This window comes from Thamnophis sirtalis, unplaced genomic scaffold (genome assembly GCF_051295495.1).
Source record: "Thamnophis sirtalis isolate CommonGarterSnake01/CBP01778 unplaced genomic scaffold, rThaSir2_p1.2 scaffold_1, whole genome shotgun sequence".
Taxonomy (NCBI): domain Eukaryota; kingdom Metazoa; phylum Chordata; class Lepidosauria; order Squamata; family Natricidae; genus Thamnophis; species Thamnophis sirtalis.
The window spans coordinates 83,615,943-83,637,654 of NW_028261381.1; the positions used below are offsets into that span (position 1 = coordinate 83,615,943).

At 37.1% G+C, this 21,712-nt stretch overlaps 1 protein-coding gene and 1 long non-coding RNA gene across 4 annotated transcripts in view; one reads left to right on the forward strand and one right to left on the reverse strand.

Annotated features, from left to right (window-relative positions):
• Positions 1–46: 46 nt before the first annotated feature.
• LOC148049607 (uncharacterized) lies at positions 47–5,718 on the reverse strand. Its single transcript, XR_015697367.1, has 3 exons — positions 5,621–5,718; positions 2,498–2,625; positions 47–152 (listed from the first exon to the last, which is right to left on the reverse strand). It is a non-coding gene; the product is annotated as an uncharacterized LOC148049607 (long non-coding RNA).
• A 94-nt stretch (positions 5,719–5,812) lies between these two features.
• The window catches only part of IPO7 (importin 7), a 53,039-nt gene continuing 37,139 nt past the window's right edge, over positions 5,813–21,712 (forward strand). For all 3 annotated transcript variants that reach the window (XM_014051704.2, XM_087717887.1, XM_014051703.2), the window contains exons 1-2: positions 5,813–6,013; positions 21,201–21,282. In XM_014051704.2, the coding sequence (XP_013907179.1) occupies positions 5,858–6,013; positions 21,201–21,282 (238 nt within the window). In that variant the 5' untranslated portion in view covers positions 5,813–5,857. The remainder of the gene's footprint in view (positions 6,014–21,200; positions 21,283–21,712) is intronic.

Sequence of the window (21,712 nt, forward strand, 5' to 3'; positions counted from 1 at the left end):
AGAGTTGCATTCGCCGCGGAGCCTCTTTTGCTTACCTCGCAACTGCGTTGTTGCTCCGGTTGGGTTTGAGGGAGGCGCTGGGTATTTCGCAAACTTGACCTTCTTCTGCAAAAGGCGTAGCAGGCGAAGGAGCTGCGAGTTGATCAAAGTACCTGAGATAACGCAAGAGGGTACGGACGTGCATGAAATGGTTCTCTGAACCTAGGAGTGTTAAATCACATATTCCCAACTTTTTAAATAAACGAAAAGAATAGCTGTGGTCTCTGGGATGGGGTGATCAACCACAACCCTTAAGAGTATTTGTTTAAAAGCATAGCGATATTGGCTGAATTATTTTTCTTTCTCCTCCCCTAATATGGCTATAGTACAAACTTTCCTTCATGTATAAAACACAGAACAAGCAAGGCAACCGTTAGTCCTCGACTTATGACCATAACCGAGCCCAAAATTTCTATTGTGAAGTGAGACTTTTGTTGAGTTTTGTCCCATTTTACCAACTTTCTTTCACTTGTTAAGTGAATCATTGCAGTTGATAAGTTAGTAGTATGGTTGTTAAGTGAATTTGCCTTCCCCGTTGATTTTGCTTGTCAGAAGATGGCAAAAGGTGATCGCATGACCTTGGGACACAGCAATGATCATAAGTATGAGTCAGTTGCCAAGCATCTGAATTTTGATCACCTGATCCAGTGGTGGGATTCAATTTTTTTTACTACCGGTTCTGTGGGTGTGACATGGCTTGGGTGTGGTTTAGTGGGCATGGCAGGGGAAGGATAGTGTAAAATCTCCATTCCCTTCCCACTCCAGGGGAAGGTTACTGCAAAATCCTCATTTCCTCCTGATCAGATGGGACTCAGAAGGCAGAGAATAGATGGGAGTGGGGCCAGTCATAGGTGGTATCTATGAACTACTCAAAATTTCCGCTACCGGTTCTCCAGAACTGGTCAAAACCTGTTGAATACCACCTCTGACGTGATCATGGGGATGCTACAAAGGTGGTATGAAAAACGGTCCTAAGTCACTTTTTTCAGTTCTGTTGTAATTTTGAACAGTCACTAAATGAACTGTTGTAAATTAAGGACTACCTGTATTTAGTACAGCTATAGATTGGCTACAGACATCTGATGCTGTTGTTATGACGTTTTTTTAATGTTGAGGAGAAACTAGAAAATTAAGTTTAAAATACCCTGGCAATAATAATTATGTAGCATGGCTTCATTTCCAATCCAGTTTATTTATTTATTTTATATGGCTAACCTATATTTCATGAGACTGGACAGCTTATAATAGAATTGATGAAATTCACCTAATGCACAAAAACACACAGCAGTTAGGAATCATGAAAAATCTCATTAACATAACTAGGAAACAGGGTCTTGGGGTTGGGGTTGAGACTTGAGTAGAAAAACCAAGAATTGTAAAATTGAAGTAAGCTCCATTAAGTACTGTCTCAAGAAAACCAGAACAGGATATACAGTATATTCCTGTATATGACTTGGTGACTGATGCAATATTTGTGGGTGTTATGCAACCTAATAAAAGGCCACCGACTTTCAAAACTGAAAAAGCAACATCAACCATCAACTTCTGTTTGCTGCAAATTACTCTTCTCCAACTTGGTGCCTCTAGCTGCAGACGAGACTAGAGCCTCCATAATCCAATGTCTGTAACATAAAACAGACTGGGAGAGGCTATTCTAGAGCAGCGTTTCTCAACCTTGGCGACTTTAAGTCCTGAGGACTTCAATTCCCAGAATCCCCCAGCCAGCACAGCTGGCTGGGGAATTCTGGGAGTTGAAGTCCTCAGGACTTAAAGTCGCCAAGGTTGAGAAACATTGTTCTAGAGAATGCAAAGCACATTTAGAACTTTGTAAAAAGGGTGGAAGGATATCAGGAATGCTGCTTTCTATGTTCATCAGAGAAAAACAAAGAGCTAACAAACTAGTTCCCCGCTCAATGCAATGCTCCCCAAAATAATGAAAAGTTTCAGGAGAGAAATTAGATTTAGTTATTGATCATAAAGTTGCCACTAAGCTTGATTCAAGTGAGAAAGCTTATTGTCTAAAATTTGTGGCTTTCTGGGTTCAGAAACTCAATTAACTCAGGCTTGGTTAGGACAAGAGACTACCAGCCCTGCCTGGAAACTGCAAAATATGCCATGAGTCATTGTAAAATTATGTTTACATTGTCACCAAGAAGCCTACATGAATGTGTCTGTGAAGTCACCAGCTGCTAAGCTCTTAAAGGAGTGTTTACCTTTTATGAAGACAGTAAGTATATGAGATGTTGCTAAAGGAGTTATAGACTTAATCCAGGTACTTTAAGTTCATCCTCCATTGTCTCCAATTTTAACAATGCACTTACTTTTATTAACTTTAAGCAATTCTTTAGCACATTGATTTTTATTTTATTCCACACATTTATATTTTAACTTTCTTTGATTATAGAACTCAAAATACTGTTCCCAGATAGATTCGAATTCTGGAATTGATCAGATCTACCTTGGTTTAATTTCTGCAAGCTGTTTATAGGACCCTTCTGTTGCACATACTGGTACATGAATCTGTGTTGTCTTCTAGTTGCTTGGAATACCAGTGCCAATTGGTTAGGACTTAGATCTGCAAGCTAACTGCAACATTACAATGCAAAGCAGACAGATGAGTGTCTTTCTCAAACATAAATAAGTCAAAACTATCATTTGAATTGTCTGATTTTTCAGCAATCTGATGAACAAAAAATATAAACTAAACATTATTTTAAAAAAAGAAATAAAACATTGGAGAATCTCCCTGCTGGCTCTCACATAATCAGTGTTACCAATTATTTGCAAATAAGGTGTCTTAGGTTTTTAAAATTATCATGCCAACATGCCAGAGTATTGGTGCACAGAAAAAAGTAGTGTAGATAATAAACCTTCATTTCTTGCCCCGTTTTCATTGATGTTGGTAGAAAATGAGGATGGTATTGGGAATATATAAATAGGCACTCAGTGACTAATAGCCTACATAAGTTGAAGAAAAGCAGGAACCAATACTTCCTTATATACATACTACATTGATGAATTTTGCATGTGTGTGCATAACTATGCATGAGAAAAAGAGTGAAATCTAGGCTCAAAGGAAAATCCAACATAATGTAGTGTGGTACATTATGACAGATTTACATACAGAGATCCAAGACCAAGTTTTCATTTTAGTTTGGAGTTTGCTTGCTAAGGTTTGGGTTAGACCAAGTTTGAACTCAGCCAAACTCATAAGAGTTTTGATTTGGGGTTACAGTGAAGAGAAATTCATAGAAACTATTATGGAGGTTTCCCATAGGAAAGGCAGAAGAGACATATGTAAAATAATATCAAGTGCTGGATGAATTTATTTCTAACTATAATGTTTCCTAACAATGTAAATGAGATTTAGATGATTAAAATGGTATAGAAATAAGAGGAATTAAAGCCCAAACAGTTTCTTTAATCACATTATGTAACTATTTGCTGTTTTGAATATTTAAAATGTCTAAAATGTTTCTAAGATAAAGGAAGAACATCAAATGAAAATGTTGTTTTGCATATTTTTAATTAAATCAATTGCATGGTAATTTAGAATTAAGAGACCTTAAATTTGTACATTCTATATAACAACAGAATCTAAATATGATTCTAACAACTATTTTTTGGGGAATATTTTAGTATTGCACGCATATAATACAATTTATTTATTTCAAGCTGACTCTAATCTTAACCATTATCAATTTGAAGCCACCAGCTTTGTTGGGAATTCAGCTCTCATAATCTTCCAAACAGCAGTACCAAAATTCTGGGAATTATGAAGCTGAAGTTCCACATTTATGAACTGCATTGGGTGTATTAAAATGTGATAAACAAGGAAAGGAAACTGCATAAATCGATAAAGCATAAGGTATTATGTCAAAAGTTAGTTATAATTTATAATTATAAACATATAAAAGGGTTTACATTTTTAACAATCACTGTTGTTGTAAGAATAAAATGATTTATTAAGCATTACAGTACAATAACTATATCCACATTACATTTATATCTTATATAGAGAACTTTAGAGAAAGATAAGGAACTGACAATATCTGTCTTCTCTAGTGTCATCATATTATATTTTCCTTTTTTGTTAGAAACCTAGATTTGGGAAGGATCATAGAAATCCTCTAGTCCAGGGATGTCAAACTCGATTTCATTGAGGGCTGCATCATGGTTGTATTTGATCTCGGGGCGGGGGGCAGGATGTGTGTGGCCAGCTCTATGTCACTCCTGTCGTAGGTGCCTGTGGTGTCCCAAGAGCTCTGCCAGTGAAAACGAACTCCCAAGTTCCATTTCGGCTGCTACGGCCTCCTGCAACTCTCTGCCGGCAAAAACAGAGCTCGGGAGGGCTCTGCCGAGCTATATTTTCACTGGCAGAGGCACCGCAGGACAATCCCTTGCTGTTTGCAAGGCAGGCCCACAGGCCAGATCTAAGCACCCATGGGTCACATCTGGCCTCCAGGCCTTGAGTTTGACACCCCTGCTCTAGCCCAATACCCAGCTTATTTCAAGTCCACTACAATATCTCTGATAGATGACCACCTAGCTTGTTCTGACAACCTCTAATAAAGAACTCAACCATATAATGTGGTACCTATTCCATTCATTGACAATTAATACAATCAGGAAATTCTTCCTGGTGGATAGCATAAACCACCTCCTCTTTTATGAAAGCTCTTCCAATATTTAAAAATGGCTTTTATATCACTCCTTTGTGTACACTAAACATAACCATATCCTTTAACTATTCTACATAAGACCTGGTATCCAAATCTTTTCAGTCTTGGTAGCTTTCCTCTAAATTCCTTTCTGAAATGCATAGAACTGGAATGTTATTCCAAATGGGGTCTGACCAGGGCAGAATAGAGAACACTTCTTACTATCTGTGCCCATATTAATATGCCCCCAAATGACGTCTATTTCTTTAGCAGCTATATCACATTGCTAGCTGGTATTTAAATTACTAAGCCATACTGTATTTGTGCCTTTCATTTTTCATACTCAGTTGCAGAACTTTCAATTAAAATTAATTTCATTCATTTCAACCTGTTGCTCAAACCCATTTAATTTTGAATCTTCTTTCACCTAAAGTATTAGACACACACACACACAGAGAGAGAGAGACACCCTTATGTCATTTGTACATTTTTTTTCTTTTTAATTGAAATGGAACTATTAGGGACTATTGGTCACTCAGCCAAATGAACTGATCAATTATTACATTTCATGTCAGGGGACAGTTCATATCCGTCTTTTCTTTTCTTTTCATTCTATTAATAGGCATTCCACTTAAAGTCAGACTTCATTTTCATTACTTCATTCAAACTTACAGAATAGGAAACAATGGGGAGGGGGAGGAATGACAATCTCTCGACTCTTCCCTCCTAGACATTTCGCCCCCCAGCCTTGTGAGAAAAAGTAAATGGAAACTGCACTTCATACGCGATCAGTGAGAATAAGATTGGTCCAGATACGTGGATGTTGTTGCGATTAATTTTTTCCCCCGTCTGACTACTGTAGTCAATTTTTAATGGGTGACGACAGAATCTTTCCCCCCTCCCTCTTTCCCCGAACCCACCTCCGTCCTAACTTGCAGAGCAGAGGGCTCCAAAAGTGGGGGAGGGATGGCATTTGAGGCCGCTTTCGTCTTCTCCCGCCCTCCAGGAGAACTACAATTCCCGTGATGCCTGTCAAAGGCGGCAAGAGCCGAGCGGAAGGCGTCGGCCTCGCAGAGGCGGCGAGTAGCTCTATCCGGGGCCTTGGCGCTTCTCTCCTCCTTTCGCGCCGCCGGCTGCCGCTGTAGAGCGGCGGGTCCATGTGCGCATCGAACGGCGCTGCCGCCCCAGATCTCGTCCGCGTTGCCTGTCTCGGCCTCGACCGCACCGCCATGGACCCCAACACCATCATCGAGGCCCTGCGGGGCACCATGGACTCCACGTTGCGGGAGGCCGCCGAGAGGCAGCTGAACGAGGTGAGAAGGCGGCGGCGGCGGCGCGGCCTGGGAGTGGGGCAAACAGGAGAAGCAGTCTCGGCGACAAGGCCCGCGGGGGGTGGCTGGGGTGGGATGCGAGTCGGGGACACCGCTCGTGGCCACGAATTGGGGTCCAGGCGCATGCGGGGGAAAGAGAAATCGGGCGTGCGAACCCCGAATGTTCTCCCTGCACTGAAGTTGGCGACGGGGGAGGAGGGTAAGAGAAGCAGGTCCGCGATGGGCTCAGGACAGGCGAGGAGGGATCCCTTGGTGGCACCCGGGAGGTCACCTCCAACCTAGAGGAAAGAAGCCCAGGCTCTAGAGTGGAAACTTGGGCCAGGTTGTCGCCGGTCGCCTTGCTATTTACGCACGTGCACACGCACCTGGAGCGGCCCAGGAGTGGGCCTGACGGAGCCGCCTTTCCCAGAGTGAAACGTGGGCAGGAAGAGGAAAGGAGGCGGCGGCGGCGGAGGCAAGAGCGTGGACGGGGCGAGGGAAGCCAGGCCGTGTGGCGAAGCGCGGTTTTGGGGCGGAAGGGAAAAAGGCCTCTCCCGCGATCGAGCCTAATGTCAGGCCATTTCCCGCTCCCTCAAGCATTGTCTTCGGGCACGTGGCAGCTCCGTCCTCATCTGGGAAAGCTCGTCAGTGTACCCGGCCCTTGCCCGCCTTCTGCCATGCCTTGTGGGCAGTAGCCAGAGTCGCTTTGCTCATGATAGCAGCAAGAAAGATTTCAAACGGGTCCTTTCTGAAACTGACGGCAGAAGGCTTTCTAGTGCAGGAGACCGAGGGTGTCCTTCTTCCTTATATGGAGGCAAACTTTGCTGTTTAAGGTTAAATTTAGCGGCGGGAAAAAGAAGACGGCTGCTGAAGACACCTTTCAGAATGAAATGGCCGGTATTTCGTTTTCATGAATTGCACAGCACAAACTTTAATTTATTTATAAGGGTGCACGTTTGTGAACCGAAAACCGCGTTTAAAACCGGCTTCATATATAGTTCCACAGTGTTATGCCCAAGTTTTCAATCAAAATTTGAAATGTAATAAGCTAATTGGGAAACAGATTTTAAAAGGCAAGATACCTCGTGGAAGTAGTCTGAATGGCATATTAAAATTGGCATCCTATTTTAAACCATGTTTGTTTTTCAACATTTTGCAGTCCTGAAGCAGCCAGGCAACATGCAACTTACATCATGATTATGATTCAATGGAAAGCCCCACAAGTATGAAGAATCAGTGTGTATGATATAAGTGAACTGAATGAAATGCCTAGCTTTTGCTAAAGAATGGTATCTTAATCCTTTTTTTTTTTGCTGTTTTCTAATCCAAATCTTTCAACATATAATATAACCAGGATATTCAAGCTCTCTAAAATGGGTACTTTATTATTTCAGTTTATGGCCACCCATTCAAGATGACACTATATGTATTAAAAGAAAATTATAAAAGCATAAAAACAGAAATCAATAACACACATGAAACACCAGCCAGGATAAAGATCAAAGTAGGAAAAAACATTGGGTGAAGTATGAAGGACCTTACAAATCCTGTTTATTACCCAAATTATGTGTAATTCTTTATTATACTGCATGAGGAGTGATACGCAGTCCTGGGTGTTCCCAATGCTGGGTTTTTTTAATGGTTTTTAGCTTTCATTTGTAAACCATCCAGTCATTCAGAGATGGGTGGTGTATAAATTATTATACTGCTAAATTTGATCAGATTTAAGTCAAGTGAATCATCTTTCGTATGCATTTTGATGTATGAAGGATGTTTGGTGTGAATGGTTGAAGCTTGAAAGTTGGTGTTGATCGTGCTTTATTGATTGCATCTTATCTTAAGTATCAAATAATGGGAAGGTCCACTTGGTTCTTAGGTAATTTACTATGCTTCTTTGGGTTCTACTGTTCCCATGGTTTAGAAGAGATTAAGGTATTTTGTCTGAAATAGGTCCTCACTGTGTGCTTGCTACTTCTGGAAAGTGTGTGTGTGTGTATACATACATACATACACACACACATACATACATACACACACATATACACCAAAGTTCTATGTTATTAATTACAGATTATAATCATTCTTAGCACAAATACCAAAAAGGATGCAGCTTTAATTTTCATGAGAAAAAAAAATCTAATAAAGTAATGAAGTAGTATTGTTACATCAGAAATAGTGAGATAATTTGTATATTGGGATATTGTGAAAATGAGAATTGCCTTACTTAAACAACATGCTGGTGTGCCATTTGTCTCCTACTTGCCTAAGCAGCTAAGATGATTTTCTAAGCTTTTGTTTAATGTAGGGAAATGTGTGATCCTTCACATATTAATGAACTGCCAAGTCCCAATATCTCTTATTGTAGGCCAAAATTGCGGTGGCTTATGGAACTTGCATTTCAGCGACGTTTGCAAGGCAGTAGGTTTCCCTAGTTTCTAACATATTTGAATCTGAAGTTTTGATTTATTTCTCTCCGAACAGTTTGAACCAAACCATTAACAGAATAAAGCATGACATGTGATTATGGCTTCTTAAGAGAAAAACAAGCCAAAATACTTGTTTGGACCTAATGCCACAAAACCAGTGAATGAAACCTTTATGTGCACAAGTGATTGACAAGTGCATTCTCATTCATGAATATATCAAAAGTTTTTTTTTTTACAATTCTGGTTTGCAGTGTTTTCCAGATGTAACTAATGCTCTGTATTTTTGCAGTGAAATATTCTTTTAGGTTATATATTATTTCACACTTAGTATCCTGTTTATTAAGAAAGCATATTAGGTTATAGGTTTATTTCATTTAAATTATAATAAATCTATTATATACTATTAGTTTGCTATTTCTCTCATGTCACTTATAGGATGTCTTGATCTCCATGTATCTATGTGTAGCAAGGATAGTATTTTTTCCACTGAAAAATAAAATGATTTCTGAGTTTATCAAGAAAATCTGAATTTAATTCAGTTTTTGAACATAAAATATAAAAAAAAATCAGGATACTATTCTTTTGTGTGCTATTATCTTCTAGTACATTCATTATATTCCTTAACATAGGAATAGAGAATAGCAACCACCTGGCTCCATTACAATTCTATCACATGCAAGAATAAACCAAACAATTCAAAAATAGCACTAAAATAATATAATTGTTGCAAAGATAAGCTTTTTCCAGCCTTCTCCAGGTGCATCACTGAACGAAGCTCCAGGAGGTGAAGGCTTGTTTATTATAATAGTACAATACCATAAAATATGAGTGAATATGTATGTATACGTATATATTCCATATTCCAATACCATAAAATATGAGTGAATATGTATGTATGTTAGTATGTATGTATGTATGTATACGTACGTATATATTCCATTTAAAAAATAAGAATAAAGAAAAGCAAATCTTCCTGGATTCCCTCTATTGAAGATCTACAGTAAAATGTTAATCACAGATAACTTGTTAGTAAATCTTCAATGAATAAAGATAGAACCTATCTACAATCTTTTTTATGTCACTGGCAGACAAGAGTTCTGAAAAGAATATTTGAAGGACCTTATTGAAGGACTTTTCCACCACCAAAGAGCTCATACAATTGTTCATGAGGTAAACATTTGGTGCTTGGTTTTATGGAAGTGCATCCCACAAAATGAAATGAAATGAAATGAAATAAACCTACACATAGATACATGGAGATCAAGACATCCTATAAGTGACATGAGAGAAATAGCAAACTAATAGTATATAATAGACATGAAAGACAGCTGGGTGACTTTGGGCCAATCACTTGTATCAGCCCATGGCATCAGTTCCAGTTACAAGCCAGTGGGTCAGTTCCTGTCACAACCAATAGATCAACACTTGCTTGATCTGAAAAAAGCAGACCTTTCTGAAAAAATACTAGGATGAAAAAGAAAGAAAAGTTCTTTCCAACTTAATAGAATATTGGAAACACATAGAATAATGGAAAGAGAGAACAGAAGGGACCCAAATTTGGTATGGCAGAGAAGCTGGAGAGAAAAAAAATCACATTAAAATGGGTTTGATCCACTTGGTGCTGCATATAATTTAAATTCCCCAATCCCTACATTGATCAGTTCATTCTAAGCCTGCTTCCTTACTTGCTTCTAGCTATGCAGAGCTATTAAGGGTTTAGAAAGAATTCCAGAAATGCTCAGCTTGCTTTCTCTACCTTGTTTATTTACAATATACACTTACCCAGATGAAGTAAATTTTCTTTCACTATATTTTATTGTCATTGTCCATACACGTAATTTTAATGTGTAGGAAACTCATTTATATCAGTCTTCAATCCATGGGGTAATTGAGGTCATTCATTTGTCTTTCCAATGCCGAAGAATTAGTCTTTTGGTAACAGTAAGGTCACATAGAATCCATTTCTGTTGTCTAGCTGTTCAATTCCACATACTGTAATTTAAAAATATATGCATCCAAAAATTAACATTAAGATATTGCAAAAAGAGTTATTTGTTGCATCCCTAAGAAGACAGTAATTTACTTGTTCATTTTCTGTATATACAGAGTAGAGTCCACTAAATCTGAGATAGATTTTTAAAATAAATAGCAAGATCCAAGTACATTTTTAACGCTGGAGTAAAAAAGTTCTCTGTTATTTATTTAAAAAAAAAATCCAGTTCTTTACTCCATTCTTTTATGTTTGTATGTCAAATTAATGTTTTGATAACAGGTGTTTATAAATAATGTTTTAGGCATTTTGGCCTTCCAAGTGTGTACCAGGTTGAAAATCTCCAGATAAAGATATTAGTAAATGTTCTAATTGTAAATACTGCCAGTTAGTGGTAAATGACAAATGGTATTTATCTTTTAATCTAGAAAATTATTAAAACGTATTGATATTATCTACTACCTGATATAATTTAAAGATCCCAGCAATGCAGTTTTCCAGAAATAACATGCCCCACATTTATGTATTTATTTATGCAAATTTGTCTACCTATTTTAATCTAATAGGAGCATTAACAAGCATACAGGATATACTGGTATCTGTATGAGCAGTACAGTGCAAAAGAATTAGGCAATTGTGCAAAAATACTGTAAATTTATTTTCAGAAATAGAAATGTTAATACTTTGTCAATTAAAAAAAAGAAAGTAAATGAACAGAAGAGAATTCAAAATCAAATCAATATTTGGTGTGACTCCTTGCCTTCAAAACAGCATTAATTCTTCTAGGTTACACTTGCACACAATTTTTAAGGTACTCGGCAAGGTTTCTTCAAGGTTGTTCCAAACATCTTGGAGAACTAATCATATATCTTCTGTGGATATAGGCTGCCTCAAATTCTTCTGTCTCTTCATGTCCAAACAGATTCGATGATGTTGAGATCAGGGTTTGTGGGGCGCAAACCATTTTTTTCTAGGACTTGTTCTTTATGTTGAAGATAATTCTTAATGACATTGGCTATATGTTTGGGGCTGTTGTCCTGCTGCAGAATAAATTTGAGGCCAATCACACGTCTCCCTGATGGTATGGCATGATGGATAAGTATCTGCCCGTATTCCTCAGCATTGATGACAACTTTCATCCTGACCAAATCTACAACTCCCTTTGCAGAAATGCAGCCCCAAATTTGTAACAAACCTCCACCATGCTTCACTGTTGTCTGCAGACACTCATTATTGCACTGTTCTCCAGTTCAAATTTTGACTCATCAGTCAAGAGCACCCTCTGCCATTTTTCTACATCCCAGTTCCCATGTTTTCATGCACAGTTGAGTTGTTTAGCCTGGTTACCAAAAACATATACTTACATCCACACACACCACGTAGACATGTCAAAATATTTAAGTGGTTATCTAGATTGGCTTCTTTGCCTTGAACCTTCCTCCTCCCAGGGAAAATTACAACAGAAATAACAAATAGTATCATATGCTTTGATCGATCAAGGAAATGAATGCCTGTTGACATGGAGGGTGGGATGTTGCAATGTAAATGAGTTCTAAAGAAGGGAAGAAATTTGTTGAGATTATGTGAACTGGATGGTCCAACCTGAATAACCCCCTCTTGATGCATACCACATTTGGGGTACAAATTGGTAAATGTTTACATAGATCAGTGATTCTTACATAAAGATGGTGAGAGAATCCTTGTTCATTAATATACACAACTTTCTATATGTACTATAGTAATATGATCTCTGTTTAGAATAATAAAATCCCTACTGCACTTTTCGATGAGCAAGGTGAGTGGGTGGTACCACTTGTTGAATGTGCCTGTTCTTTTTGTATGTGTGTCGTATGAAAATAGCATCTTGTTTTTGGTTTGTATTGGATTTTCTGATATTAGTTATCAGTTGGGTGGTGCCTAAGATGAATTGAATAAATAATATTTCAGCATAAGTAATTTTATTAAAAATGGTCACATAATCCTGTGATTATTACGGCTATTAACTTTTCTGAACTGTGAATTTTGCATTGTCTTCTATAGATCGTCTATGCATTAGCTTAGCGTTTGATGGGTAGTATGGGACGTGCTTCATTATCAATTGGTGTGTGTGTGTAATATTTCATTTATTTCCGTGACTGTTAACCTATCACACTTTAGTCTCTTTCCCCCCCCCCCCCCCCCCGCTTCATTTTTCCTTTTGTTCAAGTAGGAAAGTTAAGTAGGAATTCACAATTAACTATAGTTTCTCAGTATATGTTTGATTAGTTCCTATCAAATCAGTTTGTATAAGCCAATTTCAAAGCATAGTTTAAATCTTATTTTGAACACTAGTATATTTAGGAGCAATTGGTGTTTATCTCAGATTCCAGTACAACAGAAACAGTAATTAATGTTGCTTTCTTATTAAAATTTGGAAATGGAGAGAGAAGGAGTCATCTATGCATATTATGATCTAAAAATCCAGATTTTGGAAAAGAAGGTTTTCATTCTACATGTGAATATAATCATTTCCCCCAATAAGTTGCTTACATTCAAGGCTGTATGGGGAAGAATAGGCTTCAATTAAAACTTGAGAAAGACTATGCGGGTCTGGATTTTTCGTCTCTTAGATCTCATTTCCCATCCCTAATTCTGGATGGGATTACATTCTCCTAGATAGATTCAGTGTACATTGGGGATCCTTCTGGACTTGTAGCTTCTGTTCAGAGAGCAAGTGGCAGCTATGACCAGGAAGGCTTTTGTAAAAGTCTTGTGTTGTATATCAGTGGTACCCATTGCTTTGGTTATCTCCCAATTGGAGTACGACATGCTCTACATGGAATTGCCCTTGAAGAGCATCTAGAAGCTGCAGTTAGCCCAGAATGCAGTGGCACAAGCAATTATGGGTGTGCCTATAATGATCTTAAGCCTTTATTTCCCAAGCTGCAGTGTCACCCAGTTTCTTCCGGATACTATTCATATGACTTGTTTATTGCCCTTTACAACGTGGAGGTGCTTTATTTAAGGGACCGTCCCTCTTCAGTTATCTGTGTCCCATGAGGTTTGACAAAAGGTCCTGTTGATTGAAAAGTGTCACCTCGAAGGACCTAGGAAGCATGTCTTTTCCATAGAAGTGCTTCTCAGGGACACCATTTCCTTCCAGTGTTAAGTTAACACAACCACATGAAAGCTATGAGGGGTTCAGCGAGGTGGCACAGTGGTTAGGGTGCAGTACTGCAGGCCACTTCAGCTGACTGTTATCTGCAGTTCAGAGGTTCAAATCTCACTGGCTCAAGGTTGACTCAGTCTTCAATCCTTCCGAGGTGGGTGAAATGAGGACCCAGACTGTGGGGGCAATACGCTGACTCTGTAAACCGCTTAGAGAGGGCTGAAAGCCCTATGAAGCGGTATATAAGTCTAACTGCTATTGCTATTCACCCACTGAGTTAAATGTATTTGCTGTTAATTGGTTTATCATTGGTGTCCTTTTTTGCTTTGTTTTATTTATTATAAATTTTATTTTTTGAATTGTTTTAGCTTACACAAATCTCTTATCTGAGATGAGCAACTATATACATCTAGGAAATAAGTTTAGTTGAACTGAAAAATATTAGAGTATGCACAAAACAATTCCGAAATTTTATTGCGACATTTGGAATGTTCTCTTGTAACATTTTGACTGTCCTCTGTTCCAGTTGAACAGTACTATTATTTTATGTCTTCTGTCCTAAGGATTATTTAAAAAAAACAAAAAACTCTTGAAACAAGCCCCTAGCTTTCTTGTTTTTCATTTTAGAGTCACAAAACCTGGATTGGTGTTTCTTTGTTGAATATGTCTTGTCCCCCAGGCAGAAAAAAGTATTTAATCAAGGGGATAATGTTTTTAAAAAATTCTGAACCATGCCGTAGAAGCAACAGTTAAACATACTTGTCTGCAACCTCTGCCTTCACAAACAGCCTCAGAACACACCAGAAATGAAGCAATAAAAATACCTTCATTTCAACATACTCAGGAACAATGTAATGGAGAAATACTTTTCTGGCTTTGGTTGAGGCTTGTTTTTAATATACATACACAGTGTCCAATTTAGCATTTGGTAGTCTGCTGGATAAAGCACAACATTCACAGAGAATATAAAGACAACAATGTTACATTTAACTCAAACTTTCCTGTACAAAATAATAATAGTAACAATAGACCTACCTGTTAGTCCTTCAAATAAGTTTGAAATTTGAATGCATGTTTTCACTGCTCTTGATGATTTCCACTATCTTCTGTCCTCAGATATCACCAGGAATGTGACCTGTTTTTCTTTTTCTTTTGGTCACTGTGCAAAGTGGGATGCTGGAGCAATTGATATAACATTATATCCTACTTTGGGACAACATTTTGGAATTCAGAGAACTTTTGTTCCACACTCAGTAAAACTTGCTGAGCTTGGAACTATTTGCACAGCACTAGTTTATGTCATGTTTATACAAGGCAGTTTAAATGAGCAGGTTTTATATTGACTGATATACTCAGAATGGCAATGGATTGCCTTCTGATGAAAGTTGAGTCATGTCAGAGGTGAACTACAGTATTTTAAAATCATTTTTCTTAAAGTAAATCATGAAAATAAACAGTACAACGTGGGGAGGGGTAGAGGGAATATCTAGAAGATTTCCATTTTCTTCCCTTGTCTTAGTTTTCTGCTTTTTAAACTGATGTTTCACATTTTTATGTATAAGAAGATGATATATTTCTGGCTTTGAAACTTACTGTCATTGAAAATATAGGCGAGTAACCATTTTATAGCTTGAACTTTGTGGAACTTAGTATATAATAAACATATATATTGAACTCATAGACAGCATTAATTTTGTATATATATTTCCTAAAATTTTGCATAGTTTTATAAGAGCAATGTTGCCAATTATAAGCATTGCTTATCTTGAGTAAAGCAACATATTGAAGAAGAGTAATGATTTACTCAGATTTAAAATAAATAATTTCTCTATGATAAATGGATTGATTAAAAAAATCAAACAATACATATCAGATGATGAATGACTCCTGAGTGAAAAAGAATAAGAAAATTATTTCAAGATTAGTTGCCTATATTTTTGTCAAAGTTGTATCAATGTAATAATGACATTACTCCATTATATTTGAACCAAGATTAGATTATGTTGCCAAATAAGACTGGAATAGTTTTCTCTTTGTCATGCCTATTTCTTTCTGGTTATTTTTTATTGACAGGCATAAAAATGAGTCACTATTGAGTAGTATGTTATGTCCAAACATCTTGAATGTATAATAGCTGCAAAATGACTCAGCTTTGTCTGGGGACGTTCTCACCTTATAGTGAATGGCAGTAATTTGCTCAATATGCTGGTTGAAAGTGATTTTAAAGTTAGGATGGCACAATAATTTATCTTTAGAAAATGATGTTTGTATTAGGTTAGGTTTTGCTGATTTATATGTGCATGATAATAAATGGAGGAGGTGCTAGAAGTGATAGTTAATAGTAATAGTTATTTTTTAGACCTTCCCTTCCTTCCGTATTTCTTTATTACTTATTTCTCCTCTCACAGCCAACCCAATAATAGCTAACAGCATCCTAATCACAGTAGATACCAACATGATAACTGCACCCAAGTCTTCTCACATATTCCAAACCATCAATCCTGAAAATAGAAATAACTTAATTTGATCCACTTTCCTTGTCTACTCTCCTCTATATTCCACTTGGCTCTCACCCAGCTCTGTTATAGATAATCCCATTCTCTCATTCCAAAGAGGATTGCTTCCTACTCAGTTTTCAGATTCTTACTTCCAACTGTGAGGTACCATATTTTTCTGAGTATAAGATGCACCTTTTTCCCTCAAAAAAGAGGCTGAAAAATCTAGGTGCGTCTTATACACTAAATACAGCATTTTTTTGCTTCCTGAATCCCCACCCCTTCATCAAAATGGCTGTGCATAGCCTTTAGGAGTCTTGCAGACTGCTCCTGGGGTCTGGGGAGGGCCTTTTTTGCTCATTTTTAGGGGGGGGGCAGGAGCACTCACAAGTTTCCTAAAGGCTATTCATACCCTTAAAAAAAAACAATGGGAGGTTTGTAGAGTGGAAAACTTTTTTTAATTTGCCTCTTCAAAACCTTGGTGCGATGGAGGTGTGCTGACGTCGCGACAATACGACGTGTGATCTTGGAGCTCCAAGATCGCCGTTGATATCCCTGCCGCTGGACAGTCCTTTTGGACCCAAACTGTCCTGTAGAGACAGTGATAGAGAAGGGCACATCCTGCTGATCCCAGGGACATTGCAAAGTCCATGGTAGATCCAGGAGAAGCTCTTTTTTCTGGACACAGAGAAGCAGCGATTAGAGCTGCTGAAAGTTGGGACAGCTCCAGAACAGAAGAAAAGCGGGAGAGAAAGTGTGTCGAATTGGTGAGATAAATTTTATTATCAGAGAACATCCAAAAAGATCAAAAGTAAAATTAAAATTGAAGACAGAAGAGGTTAAGCGGCGAGATTAAGCCTGAGTCAAACAGTGTGTTATCTTTATTTTATTTTTTAATGGATGGAATTTTTACAAATGTTTCTTATTTTTTAAACTGGACTGGGTTTTTTTCTTCTTTTAGCCTTTTTTAATACTTATTGATTAAGATTTTCTTTCTTTTTCTTTTTTCAACGCTCTATTGGATTGTTTTTCTAAGAATCTTTCTCTTTAAGTTTGGAATATAAAGAGGGGAGTAAAAGCAGAGGAAAAAGAAGTAACACTGCCACTTAAGAGGCTTGGGGGCTTGGAAACATTGTTTTTCTTTTTTCTCTTTGAACATTTGATCTATATTTCAAGGTTTCTGAGCTTGTTTATTGAAAATGATAGCGGAAAGAGCACACATTGTTTATACAGGTGCTCCTCTGGGGTACTATCAGTAGCTGGATGAGTGAAAATAAAGCTTTGACTTGAAAGATTGCTGTGAACTTGTTTGGAATTTAATAAAAAAAGCTTTGGATGCTATGGTGGCAGTATTTACTATCTGGAAGAATGACGCAACATGAAAAAGAAAAGGAATTAACATTGCAAATGGTTATGCAAGAAATTCAAAAAATACAAGTAAGAACACAATATTGAAAAGAGAATGGAGAATATAGAACAAAGTACAGAAAAAATAGATGAAAAAACTTAAAAATATTTACCAAACAATGATGAAATTTGAGGACAGAGTTCAGAAAAATTGAAGAAAAAGATAAGAAAATTGTTGATATTGACAGCAGATTGAGTGTGGTTGGAAATGACAGGAGTGGAATATTGAAATGGGAGATTGTCAGATTGGAACTTTACCTCAGATTCCAAAACATAGAAGAAGAAAAGGGGAAAAAATTGGCAGAAGTAATGACAGAAATTTTGGCAGAAACATCTGTGATAACCAAAGGGAAGTTGATGGAAGGAACAGATGGAAGGTTTTGTGTCTTTATAAGTTATGCAATGAAAAACAAGTTGCCAAGAGAAGTCCATATAAGATCTACCAAGAAAGCAATCAGAACACAAATACTACAAATGGCCAAGAGATATAAGATTGCACTACTATTGGAAGAATACAGGATGATGTAATGAAATGTTATAATAAAAACTAATTTAAATGTAATTAAATGTAGAATATTACGCATAAAATGAAGTAATAATAGTTATATTCAAATAAATGATAAACAATGATAATAATGCACATATATATATACTAGATTGATAGTATGAAATTTTATACAAATTGTAAGTGAGGACTATGGAGAGGATGCTCAAAAGTTTTGTAACTAAAGATAAACAATTTTATATAGAATATAATATAAAGATGTAATATTATTGGATGGTTTTAGGATGAAGTAATGAAACACCATAATATTAATTTATTTTAAATTTAGAATATCTCACATAAAAGGATGTAATATTAGTTATAGTCAAATGAATGTTTAACAATGAATAATAATTGTATACATGTATATTAGATTGATGATGTGAGATTCTATATAAATTGCAAGTGAAGACTATTGTGAGGAAGCACAAAAGTTTTGTAACCAATCGACATACTGTATGTAACTGGAGGATGGTTTTTATGTTTTGTGTGTGTTTTATGTTTATTTGTTTTAAAATAAAAAAAATATTTTTAAAAAATCATTGGTGCGTCTTATACTCCGAAACGGGAGTTATTTCTTTTATTTTTTCCCTATCAACGCTTTCATTCCACTTTACTCTTGCCTAAGAGTAATGTAGTGTGTGGCCAGATGTGGGATTGACACAAAACAATATTTTAGGATTAGGGATTCAGATTAAATGCTGTATTTTAATATAGGAGGACTATGTTTCTTGATCTTTCTGAGTGGTCATTTGAAGCCATCATAAGAAAGAAGGCCCATTCTTTATTCTGTAATGTATTTGCCTGGAGCAGTGTATTTCTCATCCTTGGCAACAAAAATGTATGGACTTCAGTTCCCCAGCTAACCTTAACATCTTAAAGTTAAACTTTCAATGTTAAAGTTGGTAAAGTTGAGAAACATTGGTCTAAAACAATATCCTACAATTGAAGGGTCCTCCATATGTCCAGACTTCACATTACAGAACTGACAGCTCTTATTTACTTCTGAGAGTAACGTTTATGCAGCAGGAGGTTGCTCAGGTTGGGGAAGCTTTGTAATGCTTTTCTATACACAAGATTATGTTCTTAAATTATTCAGATCCCACAGCACACATCACATGTCTTCGCTTTTCAGAAAATGATCAAATACTCAGCATAAAAGTGTCGTCTTGGGATTTCCCCCTATTTTATTCATAACATCAGATACATACAAACTTAGTTTCATTTTCATCCATGCAAAGCTAATTATGTCATTTTCTCTGCCAGTGCACTCTCTTATCTACATTGGTCATAAAAAGAGTGCAGGATTGATTTATTGTTACTCAAGCCAATTTTTCTAAATTAACCATATCCTTCTAATCAGAGGTGGTATTCAGCAAGTTCTGACGAATTCCGGAGAACCGGTAGCAGAAATTTTGAGTAGTTTGGAGAACCAGTAAATTACCAACTCTGACTGGCCCTGCCCACATCTATTCTCTGCCTCCCGAGTCGCAGCTGATTGGGAGGAAATGGGGATTTTGCAGTAACTTTCCCCTGGAATGGAGTGGGAATGGAGATTTTACAGTCTCCTTCCCCTGCCACGCCCACCAAGCCACGCCACGCCCACAGACCCGTAGTAAATTATTTTGAATCCCACCACTGCTTCTAATGTGTTATACCTATGTCTACATGTTTATATAACTAGCTTTACATCACCCTTCTGTGTTAGTTAAGGAAGGTATCAATAACACATGGCTGACAATCAGATTGCAATATGTCATTTACTTTGATCTTTCTCTGGATCATGATTCCCCCTCTTCCTCAGATCACTTTCAGTTCATTTATTTCAGTGGGTCTTCAAGTCACTTTGGAGCACTTTATCTCCCCTGTCCCAAGCAATCAGTAATATTCAGGCCTTCTGCAGCCAAACTGAAGGTTCAGTTCTGTTCAGTCACCCCGACTCCACCGGATGCAAGAGGGATTCTTGAGATTGCTTCTTTCCAAGTTTTCTTTTTCTAGAACAAGAAGTGGTAGCAAGAGGTATGGAAAACCTCACTACAGGTAGTCCTCGACTTATGATCACAATTGAGCCCAAAATGTATGCTGCTAAGCGAGACATTTGTTAAGTGAACTTTGCCCCAATTTACAACCTTTCTTGCCACAGCTGTTAAGTGACTCATTGTAGTTATTGAGTTAGTAACATGGTTATTAAGTGAATCTGATTTTGCTTGTCAGAAGGTTTCAAAAGGCGATCCCATGGTCTCAGGCCACTGCAACCGTCATAAATATGAGTCAGTTGTCAAGCATCTGAATCTTGATAACATCACTATGGGGATGCTGCAATAGTCATAAGTGTGGAAAAACAGTCATAAGTCACTTTTTTCAGTGCCGTAGTAACTTTGAACAGTCAGTAAATGAACTGTTGTAAGTTGAGGATTACCTGTATTCCTTTTGCTGCCTTTTTTAATGTTGACTTTTCTAATCTTCGTAGTTAAATATTAATATGAAAAGCAAGTCATTCTTGGATACATAATACACCTTGATATTTTATGAAGTAATCAGATGGCCTCTTTTAAAGCACTAATACATTTTTACACCTTCTTCAACTTTGTTCTCTCCAGATGAAAATGATTAGGAAAGCTCCAATATGGGCAACTGTTTGGCAAATAATGGTCATATTTTGGGGTCTCTTATCTTACACTCATTGCTACATGTTTGTGGTTAGCATGGCAACATGACGACACTTTTAAACCCATTCTCACATATTCATTGAAAAGGTGAAAAAAAACTGCAGTTGTGTTATGTTGACCTTCCTAGTTGTGAATATAGTGAAGGATAAAGGTGAAACAATGGCCTCCTTTTGTTTTCTTAAATAGGCACCCTTAAATCCAGTCTAAGTCAAGGATTGTTTTCTTTCCTTCCACTGCCTGAGCAGCATAAAAAGCAAAGCTCTGCTGATAGCTATCTATTGACTGAGATTATGCAACATTGTAAGAGGAATGGAATGCCATCTCAGCTCTGAAATTGGTAAAGGAAATCAAAGAAATGGGAAGACTCCCCCCCCTCCAAAGGAACTAGTAGGAGGGTAATTAACCTCTATTCACATTTCCCTAAAATGTGGGTCCTAAAAGGTTAAAAAACCTTTTTTGTAATGCTTTCTAAAATTGTAAGCATCTAACAATTTTTATATTTTGCTTATAGGCTCATAAATCAGTGAACTTCGTTTCAACTCTCCTTCAAATCACTATGTCAGAACAACTGGATTTACCAGTGAGACAGGCAGGCAAGTAACAGTTCATCACTTTTTATAGTATAAATATTTAGCACTATTAATAAGTGACTATGAGTAGTAAAATGAAATAATGGAAAGTAGATTTTAATGTGGAGTAATACTATATAAACAGGAACAGGATGGTCTCTGAAATCTGGGTCGAATAATCTTTGTGCTTAAAAGCATCCTTCAGAATTTATGATTACATGACAGCATATATATATATATATATTCTGTGTGTGTGTGTGTGTGTGTGTGTGTGATCTCATCCTTCTTTGCAATTTCTCCAATCAAAAGTCATTTTGGTAATTAAGCTTCCTTCAGCTTAATTCTAGTTCCCTAATGTTGAAATTAGCTGTACTGATAGATACCATACATACCGGGTTGAATATTCCAGTCATAAAGCTTAAGAAATTTTTGGACAAGTTTGAAAGTTAAATAA